A 20,863-nucleotide genomic window follows, 5' to 3' on the forward strand; every position below is an offset into this window, starting at 1 on the left:
TCATTAATGTCCGTGAAACAACCACCACAACAGTTAGATAAAACAAAAATTAGGATAAAAATAAAGCAGTTAAAATCACTCCATTACACACCTTCTGGGTGAAGAAGTCCTTTGTTTCCACAGTAAACCATACTGGAATTCTTGTGTTAAATAAGTTGCCTCCTGGCTTTAAATAAGCTATTCTGTCAGTATCTGAGAGATCCAGATGTCTGCAGTGGTTAAAACAAAATGCTCCGCTTTGGGTGCTTATTCGGTTTCTCTCTCTCTTCCACTCTCCCTCTCTCAGTGCAAGATATTTTTCACAAAGGCAGCAGAGTAAGAGTGCACATAGCAACAGCTCTCACAGCTGATTGGATGAAGGGCGTGCTCAAACCCTTCACTGCTCACTAGGTCCACTACAGTTTCCTGTCTATTTGGCCAACACTATCAAGTTTTCTTTTCTCCTCTTGTGAACTCAGCTGTGTTTGGGTAACTTAAAAGGAAAAGAACAGCAGAACAACAACTACAAATTATGATGGTATGCACCATTAAAAACAGTACCTTCAGTTGTTTTCAGGAGAAAAAAAGAAACTCTTGTTTCAAACAATGTTTTGCATAAAACTTTAGCCAGAACAAAGGTAGTGGGGAGAAGCAATTTGCTACTTCCTATTTCAAGCAACATATGACTTATAAAGTAAAACTCTTTAAAATATGAAGAAGAGAACAACAACTAACATTATCCCCTAAACTAAGTTTCCAACAAACTGAGTACTAGCTGTTATTTTTAAAAGAAACTTATTTATTTCCAGATAAGCACAACCACTTACATTTTTAAAAATCCTTGCATCTAAACTTCAGGACTAAAAAACAAGAGGAAAAAGACATTTTAAATTGGAAAGATAGTTAATTCTATTTAAAAGTACTTATTCCTCATCTTCAGTCATCTAGTTTGATTTGTCTTTAAAAAAAAATTTAAAGCTTCACTATAAATGAATGTTTCATTCCTTTTTATTAAAAATCATACAACATATTATAAAAGAGGGCCTCTATTGAGAGACTGAACAGTCTGAGACCAGGGTTTAGGAAATTTAACTCATACCATCTCCCCAAGAGATGATTCTGTTTTTACCCCAAAGGGCCTTGTAGAAAGAGCTAGAAGGAGGAAAGAAAAGAGAAGTGATGCTATTTAACTGTATGCTGATTTATGCCTTGGCAGGCCAGGTATTAAAAAAAAAGTTAGGATTGCTGGGGGAAAGAGTAGGAGTGGACACCTAGCCACAAAGAACACACAATTAAAAAAAGATCTTCACCTAACATTCTACAATTAGACAGTCATTTAGAATAAACACTACTTTTTTTTTTTTTAACATGCAAGTTACTGGGAAGATTAAGCTCACTCACATCTCAATGTAAATTATATTTTTCATGACATCCACAACTGAGGGAAAATATATTTTGAATTTGAAAGCATCCTGGGGCTTTGTGCAGCCAGAAGGAAAACACATCTAATTTCAAAAGAGAAGTTAGAAGAGGTATTCATGATGAATACATTTGTCTAATGTTGGGGAAACATCTGTATGTTGATGACACAGTTAAAATGTCAGGCGTAGTTTTGCATTCACAAATGTTTTCTTTAATTCGGCACATTCTACCCAGTCCATGCTAGTCCAGTCCAGCTCTTTATTTCAACCTGATACCTCAAGAAGAAAAGAGGAGGAAAAGGAAAAAAAAGTTTTGTGATTGAATCTTCAATTTTTGACCTTTCCTTTCTTAATATATGAAATTACTTTGAGATCCCTTTTTGATATGAAAGATTTGCCTGCACATATGTTATTAAAATTTTAAAATGGAGGAAAAATGCTTCCCTGATATAAGATAGGACTTCACATGGAAACTACATCCCAAGGAGAATAAATTTAGGTTATGCTATGGTAATTTCCAGACACTCTCAAACAACATAATATGTTAAACAATTATAGTGGTTATAAGCTAGTAATAAATGTGAAAGGATGGAATAAAGCAGAGCCTCTCTGCATCTCCCCCACCTCCATCATATTCCAAAGAACACTGGTATATTGAACAGTGTGAATAATAGTTCTGGGAGAATAGCAATACTAACAGTATATGCCTTCTAATGCATTAAGTATGAGAATATTATATTTAAGAATGCTAACACATACTAAGAATAAACCAACCCATAATAAAATTTATCTTTTGTTTCAGCATTTCCTTGACCTTATTTTATTCTATGATATTCCTTATGTGTAAAGTCAACATTTATTGATTCTATTAATATGTTTCAAGTCCCAAAGCATTTATTGAAACTAGTCTGGAAAACACTAGTGCCAAAATCAAATAGAAACTGATTAAGTATAAGCTTCATACTGACTTAGAAAACCTCAAATTAACATTAGATATATCGTATAGCATTTTTATTTAGCTTGTTAAACATCTCCCAATTACATTTTAATATGATTTCAACTACAGTGGAGTTTTACAAGCCATCTGCAGTTAGTTCTAAGATGCTTTCCACCTTTGAGAGTTTTATGAAATTATTTTATACTACATATGCCCACTATATTTCACTATACTATTATGTTTACTATGAATAATAAAATTAATTGTCATACCAGAATTATAATTAAATGCAAATAATAGAAAATACAACCAGTAGCTTTATTGGAGTTTTAACCATCTTATAGTTTTCTAACAATCTTAGATGTAAATTGAATTTAAATTTCTGTAACTAGTCACATACTTTCCATCTCAATGGAAAAAAAAGGCAAGGATAAACTATAGTATTAATTAAAAAACCAAGATCATCTATTTCACAGATGTAATGAACAATCTTTAAAATATCTCAGGAAGTTAAGGTTTTTGTACTGTTTATCATTATTCTCATTTTGAATCATCTGCAATGAATGTCATAAGTCCCAGGCTGGCATCCCTTCTAATTCTCATTGTCTTCTCTAAGAATAATCTCAAATTGTCTCCCAACATTTTTTAATTCTGGAAATACAAATCATTGTAACACATTAAAACATAATTAGGAAATAAAATTTAAATTAAAATCAATAAATACAAATTACACACAATTTAAGTTTAATATTTAACTAAATATTCTATTACCATGAATAATTGAGTCTTGAGTGTTAGCTTTTCTAGTTGATGAAAGAACAAACTTCAGAACCCATAAGATTTGAGCTTTGGAACTCTAGGTAAATTGTTTAACCTCTTAGTGCTACAAGAAATTAACTCTCTAAGAAGTTTCTGGAAAGCTACTAAAACTGTTTTTATACATAAAGTTTCCTCACTCAAGAGATCCCTATACCAATTTAATCACAGATCCAATCTACTCCATCTTTCTGGTTTCTGACACTAACTTTTGACTTCCAAAATAAAGAGGAAAATCATTTGAAAAATTCTGTATGAGAATTTTAAAGTGATAACCCAGGACTACACAGAACAAAGCAATAACAACATGATTCAATCATTAACACAGGACTCAATCTTCATTACATTTAGGTTAAATACAAAGGACTACACTGGCAGTGCTTTGTTAAATTTAAAACATAGTTCTTGCTTCTAGCATACAGTAAAATTGTAGAAGTGGTACATAAACTATCAGTCTCATTATTTTGCACCATTTTAATTAAGGGAATAGAATATACTTTGTGGTTTTTTTTCTCTTTGTTTGTTGTAGCATTTCCAATCCCTCTGTTTTTGTCCGCCTGCATTTTTTATTTCCTTCACAGGTTAACTGTACATTATTTCAAAGTCCAATTCTTCGTGTGCAGCAAAATAACTGTATGAATATGCATACATATATTGTATTTAACATATATTTTAACATTTAACATGTATTGGTCTACCTGCCATCTGGGATGAGGGGAAAGAGGAGAAAAATTGGAACAAAAGGTTCTGCAACTGTCAATGCATTACCCATGCATGTATCTTGTAACTAAAAAGCTATTTAAAAAATGAGGAAGTTGAGTTAAATGGCTTCTAGATCTTTTATAGTGCTTTATGTGTAATCCTATGTTTTATTTTATGACTATCTAATCAATTTGATTTAATGAAAGACTATTTTTAATGCATTGCTTCAGTTTTGAAGAATAACAGAATTGATTTTTCCACTAATATTATTCACTTTTGATGTTTTTCTGGTGTTTCCCATATGCTACTGTAAGAATAATACTGGTAGACAAATTCAATTCTGAATTCAAAGTTATTTGCCACCATGTCTATATCTATCTATATCTATATCTATAGATATATAGGTCAACCACTCTGCTAATAAAGAAAGCACATTCTTATACATATTTTAATGGATTTAAATGTGTACAGTCATATTTCAGTTATTAAAATAACTAAAATGAACCAAGAAACCTTTTCATTCCATGTTTATTATGCACAAAAAATGTATTGTAAACTCCAGCACCAAATCAAAATTATTTCATCAAACTAAATTCATGAATGCACCTGAGGCTTGACTTTCTAATGTTCTGAACTATGAAGAATCTGACAATATTTTGCATAACCTACATTGTTAGTTGGAACTTGTTTATTAAATCTTAAGTCAAAAGAATAAAGAAGAAAATGTACTCTGCTATTTTTGACATCATTAATATTACTCAAAATGACCTAGAACAAGGGTTATTTATAATCTAAGCTTAAAGGACTCCATGTCTTGTACAGTGCCTAGTGCACACTGTTGAAATTTAAGAAGTGTTAATAATAACAAGTAAGAATGAACTTTTAATCTTACGCTTTAATATCACTATTGCATAACTGTCTTTATAAAGTATTCAGTTTCATCATTAAATCAATAATTTCCCCCCCTAAAAAAGACAAACAAACATCTTTTGGATGTCTATTACTCTATTATTTTTGAATGTCTATCATCTCTATTATCCAGCATGATACTTAGCAATGATCCTCAGCTCTATTAAAAATGTTAAAATTGATAGAAATACATGTGGCAGGTTTTTAAATTTTATAGTGCACATTCAACAACAAAACTTAATAATGAAAAACTGGAATTGTATATGAATTCTAAGTTTAATAGTTTTATTCAATTAACAATAGACAATGCTGCTCCAAGTACAAAGGCTAGTCTCTAACCATTAAAGACAATAAATAATCAAACAGTTCCAGGCCCCAAGCAATTTACTTTCTAAGGGGAGAGACATGTACATATATAAATATACACAAAATAAAAACAAGATAACTGATGGAGAGTGAAAGCACAAACAGTTGGGGGTTCCTATATAAGATAGAGCATATGATGAGCTTATGATGAACTAGATGAAAAGGAAGTGAATTCCAGGAATGGATGGACAGACCACAATGGAAATCAGGTAATGGAGTTGTCCCATGTATAATAGCAAGTAGTCTATTTTGGCTGATTATAATGTACATTAAGAGGTGTGATATATAATTAGGATAAAAAGGTAGAGTGGAGCTAGATTGGACAGGGCTTTAACTGCCAAGTAAAGGAGTTTGCATTTGACCTTTACAGTAATAAGAGTTTATTAGGGGAGTCAGGATCATATGCCTACTTTAGAAATATCCCTTTGGCAGGAGAGTGGAGGATGAATCAGAGAAAGGAGAAATTAGAATAAGGGTTTTTTAATCAGAGTATACAGTCCCCTAAAGATTTTGAGGACAGGGCATATGTGAACTTGGATAGAGGGAAAAGAATCTGTATTTTAAAATAGTTGTTTACCTTTGTAATCCTACATGTTTTATTTCATGCATTTTTAAAATATAATGTTAAGACAGGCACCACTGGTTTCACTAGATGGCTCAAAATTGTCCATGACACAAAAAAGAATTAAGAATGCCTGAACTAGAAAATAGGAAAACAAGTTAAATACCTTCAATAGGGAATGTGAGAGAAGAAAAGGACTTAATTAGGGTTGTTATGATTCTAGTAAAGAAAAGGATTTATGTAAGAAATGTTGTGGAGGTAAAATCCCAACAAGACTTCTCAACTGATTAGCTATATGGGATGAGGGAGAAGGAGAAAAAAAACCACTATGACTCCAAGGCTATGGCTTGAAGAATAACAATATACTTAACAAAAATGGAGGGAGGAGGGAGAAAGGGAAGGGGTGATATTGTACACATTGAATTTGAGATGCCTCAGCCCTTTTTGTAGTGGCTAAAAACTGGAAACTGAATGGATGTCCATCAGTTGGAGAATGGCTGAATAAATTGTGGTATATGAATATTATGGAATATTACTGTTCTGTAAGAAATGACCAACAGGATGATTTCAGAAAGGCCTGGAGAGACTTACATGAACTGATGCTGAGTGAAATGAGCAGGACCAGGAGATCATTATATACTTCAACAACAATACTATATGATGACCAGTTCGGATGGACCAGGCCATCCTCAGCAAAGAGATCAACCAAATCATTTCCAATCGAGTAGTAATGAACTGAACCAGCTATGTCCAGAAAAAGAACTCTGGGAGATGACTAAAAACCATTACATTGAATTCCCAATCCCTATATTTATGCACACCTGCATTTTTGATTTCCTTCACAAGCTAATTGTACAATATTTCAGAGTCTGATTCTTTTTGTACAGCAAAATAACGTTTTGGTCATGTATTAAAAAAAAAAAAAAATGAATTTGAGATGCCTCTTGGACATTCAGTATCTTAAGAAAGACCAGAAATGACAATACAGATCTAGCAATGAAAAACAAATAAGTTTTGAGGAAAATAGGATTCCTCCTAGAAGCACCTGAAAATACTAGAAGACCAACCCTTAATTGGAGATAGAATCAGGTGTGCGGCATAGACACTTTTAGGCTAGCTCTGTAGAAATAGTCTGGGAACTCTGGGGATAGCTGGGTTCATAAGTGGTCTCACCCCCAATTTAAGGAAAGTTCACCTCCTAGGAACCTGGGGAGTTATGGATCTGAATCCAGGAAGACTGAAGGAAGGCCAGTGGAGCTGTGCTGCAGAGTTGCAACCCTGGTTGAGAAGAGCACAGCACACAAGACCAGTGCACTAGTGCAGAGGCAGTGGGCAGGGCTGCTGCTGGCTGTCAGCATTGCAGGAGGTGGAGCTTTTGGTTGGGGGTTCTAAGCTAGCAGAGAGAGCTGAAGTGAAGCCAGATGTACCACCCCCTCCCACACAAACATTAGAAATATAATTACACTAATAAGTTTTCATAAAAAAAAAAAAAAAAAAAAAAAGAACAAATCCAAACACAGAAACTTACTATGGGGTTCATCTTCAGAGATTCTGAAGTAACATTAAGTTACTTCAAATAGTAACAATAAAAAAAAAAAAAAAAAGAGTAACAATAAGTTACACACCCAGAATTTATAGAAAAATTCAAAAGAGACTTCAAAAAATCAAACAAAAGAGAGGAAAAACTGATGAATGAATGAAAATAAAGTCAATCAACTAGAAAAAGAGATCCAATTTAAAGAAAAAAATAATCTTTTGAAAATTATAATTACATTCTTTGACTATCCCCGTGGTGGCTCTCCTGTCTCCTGCACGATGGGGGAGACTGGGCAGATTGGCAGACTGCTGGAAGAAACTGGGGACAGTCAGTCAGACTGTGAGTCAGACTGCCAGAAGAGACTGGGTCAGATTATGACAGACATACACTGTGAAGGAGACAATAAAGACTTTGGACTTTATTCCTGACTACTCTCACAGTGATTATTCTGCTGAGACTAAGGCCCCCCCAGAAAGCTAGCCCAGACATTACAATAAAACTGGACTACCAGAAAACTGTGACCAAAACAAACAAACAAAAACCCACGATATAATAAACAAGAAATAAAGAAAATGATTCTAAAGTGATATAGAACATGAGGGGAAAGTAGAAATAGAAAAAAAAATCCACTGATCACCACCTCAAAGAGATCCTACAAGGAAAACATAGGAACATTACTGCTAAATGTCAAAAAACAAAACAAAACAAAAAAAAAAACAAATCAAAGAGAAAATTTTACAAGAAACAAATAAGCAAATAAAAAAATTCAAATATGCTGAAGCTACAATCAGAATTGTACATTTAACAGCAGCTACAATAAAAGTCTGCAGATCCTAGAATATTATAAGTCTGCAGATCCTAGAATATTATATGTCGATAATCAAGAGAACTAGAACTGCAGCCAAAAATATATCCAGCAAAACTAAGTTTAATATTGAACAATAATAATAACAAAAAAATACCGGACATTCAATGAATTCACAGGTTTTTCAGAATTTTTTCTCAACCAAACCTGAACTCAATAAAAAAATTACCATATGAGCCAATATCAAAAATTAACATCAAGGGACTCAACAAGGACAAACTGTTTTGTTTTATAAGTGGAAATATAAACCATATGTCTAAGATTGACATCAGTAATTGGGTAGTTCAAAAGAATGATTGTGGCAATATATTTTGACTCTAAAAAGCAAAACTGTCTAGGAAAAGGTGAAAATAGTAATTATGCTATACAAAAGAGGTTTAGAAGAAAAACTAATACAGAGGCATTAAATGGAGGTAGAGCTGGTAGTTCTGAAAACCTACTCACATCTGCAATGAGTTAAATAGGGAACTCTCTCTCTCTCTCTCTCTCTCTCTCTATATATATATTTTTTTTTTTTATACACACACATATATATGCATATATATAAACACACCCTCCAAAATCTAAATAAATAAGGGGGTAGGGAGTAGGATAATCTGAAGACATGTAGTTTTGCAGCAGTGGGACACAATGTATAGATAATTGAGAAACAGAGACCTGCTTAGAGAAAGTGGAGAGGATAAAAAGAGGAAAAAAAAGAACATAAAAAGTGCACAGCAGAGAACAGAAGAATAACCTATAGGAGGCAAAGAAAAGATGGGTAGTTGTGAATAAAATGCTTTCTTGAAATGGAAATTTGTTACATATTTTGAATTCTTCCTGATATTCTGCAGGATACATAACAATACTTCAAGTTTTCCTTTTCTCTATTTTGTTTTTGTTTTTTTCCGATTTTATATTTTTAAAAAAATGTTTAAAGAAGAGAGAATCTTTGGAAGGGCACCGATGGCACAATATGAATGATTATCTAGTAAAAGATATGAAGATATGATATGAAAAATGGATTCTTATATAGGTAGAACTAAGAAAGTAGTATGACAGAAAGCAAAGGATTTTGACCAGGAGAATTACAAAAACAGGAATATACCGTTAGTCTAATTTAATTTTTTTGGCAATGCCTCAATTTTTTTTCAAGTTCATATTGGACTATTCTATTAACTTTTAATTTCTCTTATTCTTTTTTTGGTTTTGTAGACAGTTTGCCTTTAAAGTAGAAATTTGTGCATAGTTTTAGATAATTGGTGTTATTCCTTGGGTACATGATATTCTATAGTTTCATTTCCTTGGTCCAGACTATAATAGGTTCTTAAAAAAAAAAAATAGAAAATGATTATCTTTACTCTCTTACCTATCTAATACTATGAAAAATATAATCATCTTAAAAAGATTCACTAGATAATCAGTTTAAAAGATACTAGTTTGGACTATAACAAAAAGCTTTATAAAGCAAGTGAGCCATATTTGTATCTTAAAGGATGGATAAGATTTACAGAAACAGAGACTATAAAAGTAGGAGGACAGGTGGGTGGAAGGAGAAGGAACATTCAAGCAAAAGCATAGAACTTGAAATAAACATGTCACAAGAATGGGACATAAATAAAGAAATGTTACTGATGGGGGGAGGGTCTTGTTTGGAGAGCAAATGTGAGATAGATAATCGAGATGTTTATAGAAAATCTTAATCAAAAAAATTTGGCTTTAGTATAATTTAAAAAAAAACTAACTATTGTAGGGTTTTCCAAAAAGGAGTAATATGATGAAAACTATATTATCAAAAAAGCAAAACCTCAGCACAAAATAATTTAATTTTGGGTTTACTGTAAAAAAAAGATTTCAATTATGATATGATATAACCAACAGATTCTTAAGTATTAGGGGAAAGGGTCTAAAGGACCAAAATGGTGCAATCCCAATACTTTGAAAATAAAAAATACTCTATATCCATCCTTAGCCTTAAAAAGGACGTAAGAGAACAAAAGGGGAAGATAGTAAACAAAGAAGGTGAATGATAAATATTCTCTGGGGTGGTGTTCACCTGAAATTGAAGGAATTTTTTTTTTTTAATTGCAACAAAGAAATCAAAGGATTGTGCTCCCTCAAACCTTACTTGAGACCCATGAATAAGGGTTATTGACTGTTATTTTAGGCCTCAATTGAGAAAGAAGGGGAAGCAGCATCTTTAAAAGCTATCTCCATAAAGAAAAACCATCACTCCTAAAAAGGTTGTAAGAGTTTACATAAAGCTGTCCTACCTGGTCTAACTCCAATTCTGCTTTTTACAAAGTAGGTGCTATTGTAGTCCTTGGCTAAGTCTTATCTTTAAACCTGTTTTGCAGTGGTTGTAACCAAATTGCACTGCAATTGTCAAAAGGATGTTTACTGTCTCCTAACTCCTGGCAGATATTCTGGATAATGAATTAGCAAAACTCAAATTGCACTACAAATCAATAATCATCTAAACTTTGGCACTTTTTTTGTGGCAAAAATTAGAAATTGATGAAATGGCCACCAATTGGGGAATGGTTGACCAAACTGTGGTATGATTGTGATGGAATTAATGCTGTGTGATAAGAAATGATGAGCAGGATGGTTTCAGAAAAACATTGGGAAATATATATGAACTGATACAAAGTAAAGAAAACAGAACCATGAGAACTTTATACACAATAAGAACAACACTGAACAATGATCAATTGTGAAAGACTTTGCCACTCTAAATCAATACAATGATCCAGGATTTTTTTTTTATTTTTCCAAATACATGTAAAAACAGTTTTTAATATTCTTTTTGTAAGATTTTCTGTTCCAAATTTTCTCTCCCTTTCTTCCTCACGTCCCCCTTCCCAAGACAGCAATCTGATACAGGTCAAACCCCATTAAACACATTTCCACATTTGTCATGTGTAAGAAAAATAAGATCAAAAAGGAAATAGAAACACAAGAAAGAAAAAAGCAAACAAAACAAAAAAGGTAAAAAATATTATTCTTTGATTGGTCTCCATAGTTCTCTGGATGTGGATGGCCCTTTTCATCCCAAATCTATTGGAATTATGCAAGAAAATTTTTTTCAATATTGATAACATGGAAATGTTTTACAATACTCCACATGTGTAACATATTATTGCTTTTTCAATGGATGGGAAAGGGAATAGGGGAAGAAAATTAAATATTCAAGAATGAATATTAAAATTACATATTATATTTTAAAATTGGTACTAGTTTAAGATGACCAGTAAAGATCATATACAATATAGAGTAGCCTGCTGTTCCATGAATTCAAAGAACCAAACAATGGGAGTAAGAATTTTTTATGTGATAAAAACTGCTGGAAAAACTGGAAATCAGCCTGGCAGAAAAGTAGACATAAACAATAACACCCCCCATGCCAAAATAAGTTCCAAATGAACTTACGACATCATAAATAAAATAGGAAGAAAAAATTATCTTTCATATTTGAATAGGGAAAGACTTCATATGACCAAGCAAAGGAAGGTCGGAAGATGAAATGAATAATTTTGATTTACAAAAGTTCAAGTTATCAATAACCATATTTAAAATATATATATATAAATCACTAAGAATGAGAGAAATTGAAGCAACTCTGAAGTTTTACCTCATTTCTAAGAGATTCACCAATTTGCCCAAAAAAACACCCTAGCAATTGTCAAAATATTGGAGGGGCTACAAGAAAACAGCTACATTAATACCCTCCTCCCCCAACCTCCGTTGGTGAAACTGTGGATTATATCCACCTATTTTGGAAAGCAATTTGAAATAAATGATGCTTTAAAAGTTACTGTAAACTGTATATACCCTTTGACTCAAGCAGAAATACAATACTACTTACAAGTCTATATACTGAAGAAATCAAAGAGGAAAAAAACCATAAATACAAAAAGAGAACCAATTTTTGTTAATTGAAGAAATAAATTTAATGAAAATATTTAAAATTAGTCATTTTACACAAAGATTTCAATAGGTTTGAAAAATCTATAGCAAATACAAATAATACATTAATAAAATCATACTTTGACAGATCCACAATATAGTCAATATGAACATTCCCTCCCATGATATAGAGCTCAACCTTTCCCTGCCTTTTTGTCATATATGGCTTTTAGAGATATTCTCTAACAAATCCTGCAGATAAAAACCAAATACAATGACTTCCTATAATCCAATTATAAACTACAATACATAAATTAACTGGATAAAAAAGTGTATGAAGTTTTAACTCTCAAAGCTAAGACATATAATATCACTGTAAAAATATGCTATGTTCAATTATAGCACCTCTCAAAGATTTCATTCACTTTCACAGATTCAACTGCTACAAACAACTACGCCCCATTCTCTATATACAAATCTGACTTCTCATCTTTCATATATTTATTTAAAGAAAAGCATTGTGGGGCAGCTAGGTGGTGCAGTGGATAGAGCACCAGCCCTGAAGTTAGGAGGACCCAAGTTCAAATCTGACCTCAGACACTTGACATGTCCTAGCTGTGTGATCCTGGGCAAGTCACTTAACCCCAATTGCCTCAGAAAAAAGAAAAAAAAAAGAAAGAAAAGCATTGTGGCAAAGGAAAAACATTGTTATTTCTGGTCATTCAATATTTATAATTATCAAAATGTAACTGTGAAGATAAAATAATGCATTTCAATATGAAATATGAATGATTTTTTTTATCATCTGTTAAAAGTTTGGATTAACTGGTAACTATCTCAAATAATGTAAAACAAAATATAAACAATCTTGTTACTATTATTTTTCCCTTTTATCAGAAAATTTACGCTAAATAGAATATGCCTTGCATTAGCATTTTAACCACATATCAAGTATATATGAAAAGTTAAGCTTTAATAAATGAATATTATTCATGAGAATGCTGAATAAGTTATGGTACATGAATGTAATGAAATATTATTGTTCTATAAGAAATGATCACCAGACTGATTTCAGGAAGGTCTGGAGAGACTTATATGAACTGATGCTGTGTAAAGTAAGTAGAACCAAGAGAAGACTGGACCCAGCAACAACAAGATTATACAATGATCAACTGTGATGGACTCGACTCTTTTCAACTATGAGGTGATTCAGGGCAATTCCAATAATATTGTGATGGAGAGAGCCATCCCCATTCAGAGAGAGGATTATTGGGGACTGAATGTAGCTCACAAAATAATATTTTCATCTTTGTTGTTGTTTGCTTGCTTTTTCCTAATTTTTTTCCTTTTTGATCTGATTTTTTTTGTGTGCAGTATGATAAATGCAAAAATATGTTTGGAAGAATTGTACATGTTTAACCTATATTGGATTACTTATTGTTTAGAAGAGGGGGGGATTGGGAAGGGAAGGAAAAAAATTGGAACACAAGGTTTGCAATGTTGTTGATGTTGAAAACTATCTTTGCAGATATTTTGAAAACTAAAAAGCTATTACTATTTTTAAGTAATATTCATAAGTGTACTCTTAATTTCATTCTTAATTTCAGCTAAATAGCCATATGTTCTATTGGTTCCAAATCCGAAATAACTTAAAAAAAAAAAAAAAAAACTCAATCAGAGCAAATGTTTTCTATCATTCCTTTTAATGCTGTACAAGTTAAATCTGATTCAAATTCCGTTACAAAGTCTCCAAGTTATAACAAAATGTGTTTTCTTTGTATTGTTGCAACAAAATTCATTCCTACTAATTTTATACCTTTTTTTAAAAAGTTCTAATTTGCACAGTAACCATGAAATAACTAATTTTAGAGCACACTATGAGTCAGAAACATAATAGCAGATAATTTAATATCACTTAGGGACAAGTCACTTCCTCCTTTCAATAGTTTCTCTGCATTTCTTTAAATCAGAAAGCATCTGAAGACATGGTCCAAGAAACCCCAATCTTTCACTGTAGTTTCCCAGTTGAGAAGAGTAAGCTGCCATTTGGTCTCCTATAAATGGCTTCAGAGGGCTGAAGGATAAAGAAGACAGGAGCTAGTCCCTCATCTGAATATCAGTTTTCCTTCCGACTCCCTAAGGAAAGCTAGAAGACTAATTCCATTAACTTGAGGACAACAGTATTTTTCTAGGAGGCAGTGGTACAATAAAACAACATTAGTCTGAGAATCAAAAAACCTGGGTTCTAGTTCCAGCTGTTCCTGGAGAACAACATTAAATCTATTTCCTCATCTAAAAAAGTGAGAGAGGAGAAGTTAGGGCACATTATTTCTTCTTTGAAGTCTTACTTTAAGAGCATAGTCTCTTACTACAAAGTATCGTCACCAAAGAGGAGTGGACAAGGTAAAGGTCATAGGTAAAAGAAAAAAGGGTCCAAATCAACAGCCAAGGAAAGCACCAGATAAATCTTTAGGATTACTCTGGCATTATTTTGTCATTTTGGAAAATTTAGGGATGAAAAATGTTAGTTCAGCATCATTTTAAGGCTGTAAAATTACACATATTCTATAACTTCTAATTTCTCAGACTCTACTGCATATTTGCAAATTCAATATCCCCTACAAAATAAATTATTTAAGTAGCTAGTTTTCCTAAAACCTGCAATTTTGTGTTAGCCTGGCAATGATGGGGTCTCCCACTTTCTATTCTATACTATATTATATATAGTATTGAATAGCCTTTTGATGACAAGAGGCTATGTTACACTTAAGGAATTTAAATTTCTGAATCCCCCAAAGATATTGATATAGGGATATATATAATATATATTATATATATAAGATATATATAGATATAGATATAGAGATATAGATATAGATATCTATCTATCTATGGGGGAAGCAGAACCAGTATTTCCTATAGTATCTTTCCTCAAATAAAATTAAGTTTATATTTTGGAAGTGAGGCTTCTATGTTTATGTACTAAGCCAGGAAACTTCATATCAGTTTTTGCATGTAATTCAGACTACCGGGATAATCTCTAAAACCTTGAATATTTTGTACCCTAATTACTGGAAAAGTTGACCTTCTAATAGTCAAATTTAGCTACAGAATTAGATAGTACTCAGATTTAAATTTCAGGAGAGAGCACAAAGATGGTAGCATTCTTTGGAGAGATCTAGATTTCATTTCCTTTCATGATCTAACACAGCTTCAGCTTATATTACAGAATATAGGTTGAAATTCACTTCTTTGTTCTACCCTCCTGGATGAAATCAAGTTTGCTATATAAAGAGTTAAAGAATTCATATTTTCTTTGATTTTATGAAAAGTATACCTCTACCTACCTCAGGGTTTAGGGGACTATGAATAAATATCCTGAAAAATCCTTGAGAATTTTAGTAAATTTAATATTTTAATTATCTTACTGGAAGACCTAGGGAATGTCAGATGAAAATATATTAACATGAACAAATGAAAGTTGTATTATTTTTTCAGAGTTGGGAACTCTCAGTTTGGAAATTACATTTCCATCAACAGATCCAAACTATCTATGAATAAATTCCTTTAAAACAAGAATTTTTCTAAGTGAGACTCAATAGAAAGTGAATTTTTGACATGGAAATGGACTATATACAGATATGGACATTGGCATGAAAGTGAAAAACATGAAATAAGATTGTGCTCTAAATATTTGTAAATCTGTTGTCTGAAATTAGAAAAAATATTTTTCTATAGCAATAATCTTATAAATAATAATAAAGTTCCATAGATCTGTTCACAAAATTAGTAATAAGTTAACATAAAGTACTAATGGTCTGTGTTTTCTGAATGGGTTGATTATAATCCCCATAAAGCTGATAATACTTTTACCTCCAAAATTACCTTTAATTTATACTGAATATCATGAACATGTTTTTATATGTAAATTATGTTCCCCTGTACAATATGAGCACCTTGAGGGCAAGACCTATTTCATTTTTATCTCTGTATAACCAAAGCCTAGTTCTGTGCATAGACTATAGGTACATAACAAATAGGTATATAACAAATGCCTGCTGAATGAGTAAATCATGACACAAATGCAACATTAGACAAAACATCCTTCTTGTATCCTCCTTCTTCATGTTCCCAATTCTCTCAAGCTACTTTTAAGAACTGTGGCACCCTCCTCATATTACACATTTAATGTTTCAAATTACCTTTCCTTGAACCATCAAAATTCTCATTTTCCCAGTCTAGCTTATCTTATCTAGATGCTTATGGAGAAAAACAACTAAATTTTATTACTTTACACCAAAGAAACAAATAACTAATATCTAATTTAGCCTCTTCTATTCCTGACATTTTTATTTTTGCAGTCATTTGAGGTTAAGTGACTTGCCTAGGGTTACACGGCTAAGTCTGGCATTTTTAAAATATATTTTTTATTCTAATTAGCAGAATTTCAGTCAGTATAAGAAATGAAACTGAATATTTTTGGTCATGTGGCCACCACTGAGGCAGAGTGACTTGGACTTGATCTCTAGGTCATCTCAACTAAGCTGTCATTGCTTTTTACAATTTCTTCAATTCTTCTACTTCTGAGTCCAAAGACTCTCTATAAGGTTTCAAGTTATTTTGATACTGGCTCCCAGAGGATTGGGTAATCAGCAAAGGATGAATTTGGTTGCCTCATTTGTGAGTTGGGGATGATAACAACTAAATTACATGCCCTACAGAGTTATTTGAGGATCAAATGAGACAATATGTATAATTTTGTTGTTCAGTTGTTTCTGTTTTATCTGACTCTGTGACTCTGTGAATTTTGAAGTTTCTTGGCAAGGACACTAGAGTAGTTTGTCATTTCCTTCTCCAGCTCATTTTACAGATGAGAAAATTAAGGCAAACAAAGTAAGTTTCTTCCCCAGGGGCACACAGCTAATAAATGTCTGAGATTGGATCTGAACTAAGATCTTTCTGAATCCAGGCCTGGTGCTTTAGCCATTGAGGAACCTATCTGCCTAATATGTGTAAAAATGCTTTGTAAATCTTAACATGCTATTTAAATGTTGGTGATTAATCATATTGCTTAATAAGCACTTATTAGATCTATTTTACAGATATATATATATATATATGTATATGTATATATATATGTATATATATTAGTAAAGCACAAAGAAGCTACTATAGCCTGAATTGTGTTACTAATTATTAGTAGTAAAGCTGAGAACAGAAGCTATGACTACTAACTCTACCATTATATTTACTTTATTACCTATTTCTTTCTATTGTTATTCTTTCATTTGTAAGTAATCGTTTTTAATATTTTAAAGTAGAAGTAAGACTTCAGAAAGTTTTCTTTTATCTAATTTAATTTTAATATCAAATCTGTATATATGGATTATTTTACAATAGTATTTTAACTATTAATTTTAAAAGTGATTTCCCAAAAGGAGAGAAAAATGAAACAGTTATTTACTCAGAGATTATTAGGTGTCTTTAGTCATTATTCAAGGAAATTTATTTCAATACTCTTATCACCCTTTGGGATTATTTTCACAGAAACCATTCTGTTTAAGTTTATTTAAAAAAAAACAAAAACAAAAACAAAAAACTTTAGAAATCAATGCTCTGTTTCCAACCACTCTCTTTTTCTCTCAGTTTACTAAAAGGCAGTTAAAGATGCTCAACTAATGTCAAAATAAGTTAGGTTTCTGGTTAAGCAGGAAGTAAGTTTTTTATTAACAATTCAATCTCTCAATGGAATGATAAAATTTTAATCAGATAATATGTAGACAATATATAGAGATTAGAAAAGGGAAAAAATAGGTATTAATTACACACAGGTTACTTATACTTAGTAACAATTTGCAATCTACCTTGATTATAATTAGTTTCAGGTTACAAATCAGTTTTTTCCCCTTAAAAAAATAAAACAAAACCAAAAGCTATGTCAATATTAAAAACAAACTACATACAACTTAATGATTTATATTATAAATTTTATAAATCTTTGACTCAAAGGAAAGATAATCTATATACATGGTTAGATAAGACAATAGAGATTGACAAAGGAAGATGAGTAAACAACCTAATTCTTAAATACTTGATTTTGGCTTCCCTTTTCTCTTTTGATGTCACAGTGGCCTGACCCCTGAATTCTTCTCAAAGGAGAAATCAAGCTTGTTTTTTTTTTTTTTTTTTTAGTAATGCACATGGCACATTAAGAGTCTCAATTCTCCTATCAGCTTTTCCTCAGTTCCCCAAGTATCTTATTTCCTCATCATTTCAAAAGAAATGACAGTTTTCATCGTACTAGATACCTTTCTTCTTACTAGATGACAGGTCAAAACATCAGCCAGGGACCATCTTTGTCAATCTCTTAAATATTTAAATGTCAAAAAATACAGTGAGCCAATGATTACTTGACAGTGCCTATATAAAAAGAGCCATCAATGCAAATGGATAATAGACCAGCATAGTCAATTTTTGACATGAGTAGAAAAGTAAACATACATGTAGTTGAACTACCTCCTTTCTATCATGCTACCCAATAATTTCCTAAGTCTCATATGAAAAGATAATTTTTCTATTCATATTTTTCAAATACTTCTATTTTTCAATTAATGTTTGGCCTAAATTCTTACTGTCTTCTACCTAATTTTTGATCCTAAATGGAGAGATTAATCCATTATGTTAATGGAATTATTTGTCAATTTATTAAAACGCTTTACTGATTTGATTTTATCTTTTCTTTATCTCTGTCTTCTAGAATTTCTGTTGCTCCATCTTATGAAAAAATTTCACAGACAATTTAACTAATATTAACACTATGCAATTTTTCTTTCTCCTCATCATTTTTCCATTCTTATTTCTGTTGACCTCAAAAGCTCATAGGTTAGTAGTGGGATTTTTTATCAGTATCAAAGAAAAACAATTAGCAGCTCTATGTTATAATTTCAAATAATCTAGTGATTTGTTAAATGGCTTATACCAAGTTTTATTTTTATTATTGGCTACAAATGAAATTCTCATTTTCATTTAATACATTTCACTTATTTGCTGAATTTCATGTGAATTACATATTTCATACTTGAGAGGCAGATATGCTTAACCAATTCTTTCAAAGAAAAACAATTCTAACAAAAGTAAGAGATTATTATTACAAAGCCTAAACTGAAAGTTTAAAACAAATATGCTATCATTATCTTTTGTGGACATTAAATGATAATTAATGCATCTGTATTGAAAATATATTACCCATATTGTTATACTATGTACTTCTTTGATATTTTTGAATTTTTATTTTTTAAATGAAAGAATAAATCTTGTACTATTTTAAAATATTCCTTTTTATAGACAAAACCATTAAGTCCTATGAAAAATAAGTTAGTTCAATAAAGACATTTTTTGTGCAGATATTTCAATTGGAAATTAGTAAGGCATTAAATATTTTAAGGTTTTTGCAGATAAAGATTTTATTTTATATTTGCTGTACTAGAGAATTTTACATTGTGCTATATATACAGAAGAGGCACTCAATAAATACTTCCTAACTGATTCACTAATGGGAACAAAAGTATGCTCATATACTCTGAAGTATATGGCAGAACCATATTCCTATTTAATCTTTACATCTGTACAGCTCCAGGCCTTTTAGTCACCATCATTCTTAACATCTAACATTCCCAGATATGACCTGCATCAAAATCCACATTTGCCTGGAATAACATATTGAAACTAAAACAATATAGAGGTTAATATTACATAGAAATTAATTTTATCCAAAGTCAAGTATCCTAATGCTTTTATAATTTCTCAGCAATATCTTTTACTTTAACATTCAGAGCCAGAGCACAGAAAGATATGACCAGTTAACTTCCTATAAATCTATAAGAAATAGAATCAAGTCACTTGATTACTTCCTATTGTTTGAAAACATGCTCTATATTGGATAATATATAAAAACATTTGTGTTTGTCTTACTAATAATGTGTTTTAATGTGAATGTTGATATCCATTAAAGATATCCTCTGATATATTGTGATGCAGTGACCTTGGGTACTCAAAGTTTATGCCAACAAAGGACAATCTCTGGCACGTCCTACTAAGCTGGAAAGACCTTGAATATAAACTTCTTAATGGTCTGTACAGATGGACTGGTCCTTCAAGGATAACTGTGTTTGGAAACTCATCACTAGACAATTGTGCAATGGAGGAAAAAAAAAATTAAACTACATCAACTCATTGTGGGTTGCAGATCACAAAGGGGCCCATGGCTCATAACTCACCTAAGTGCAGTCCAAATCAGAAGTTGTAACAAAATAAATGAATACAGTATGATACAATATAATACAGTTTTCCAAGTCAATCTGTGGTTCACAGATTTTAAGGGCTTGTTTCTACTTGAGTTTGATGTCATTACTTTGACCAGCTACACACAAAATCATGGATTCAGTGTTTTAGCCCCACAGTACAAACACTGCAGACTGCCTAAAAATACATGAAATAGCTGGCTGATAAACTAGCAGCTTGACTTTTTCTTCTTATTGATCAATAAACTGTTTTTTAATTTCCTAAATTCAAGTTGACTTCAGTCTATGGATTTTCATGCCATTAAATTACCACCATAAACAATAACACTAAGACAAAAAAATAAAAACCATTAAGTAAACGTAAGAAGGGCATTCAAGTAGCCAAAATAGATTGTCACCAAGTCTATACATAAAAACTTATGACTATTCAGGAGAGAGATCTTTAGACTTTCATTCAAAACTTTACTCACTTATTTTAGACATTTTTTTTTTTTTTTTACACAAACTTATGTCTGTTTCTCAGGCTATAAAAGGTTGAAAGTCAAAAGAAGCAAACTTGGTGGCAACAATATTCGGTAAAA

At 31.6% G+C, this 20,863-nt stretch overlaps 1 protein-coding gene across 8 annotated transcripts in view; it reads right to left on the reverse strand.

Annotated features, from left to right (window-relative positions):
- Nucleotides 1-20,863, reverse strand: part of FAM214A (family with sequence similarity 214 member A) — a 117,276-nt gene that overhangs the window by 68,168 nt on the left and 28,245 nt on the right. For 2 of the 8 annotated variants that reach the window (XM_031955223.1, XM_031955228.1), the window contains exon 1: nt 92-3,699. The exons of the other annotated variants lie outside the window; for them this stretch is intronic. In XM_031955223.1, coding sequence (XP_031811083.1) covers nt 92-131 — 40 coding nt within the window. In that variant the 5' untranslated portion in view covers nt 132-3,699. Of the gene's footprint in view, nt 1-91; nt 3,700-20,863 lie in introns of those variants that run through there. 8 annotated transcript variants of the gene reach the window in all.

Source organism: Sarcophilus harrisii, chromosome 2 (assembly GCF_902635505.1).
Source record: "Sarcophilus harrisii chromosome 2, mSarHar1.11, whole genome shotgun sequence".
Lineage (NCBI taxonomy): Eukaryota > Metazoa > Chordata > Mammalia > Dasyuromorphia > Dasyuridae > Sarcophilus > Sarcophilus harrisii.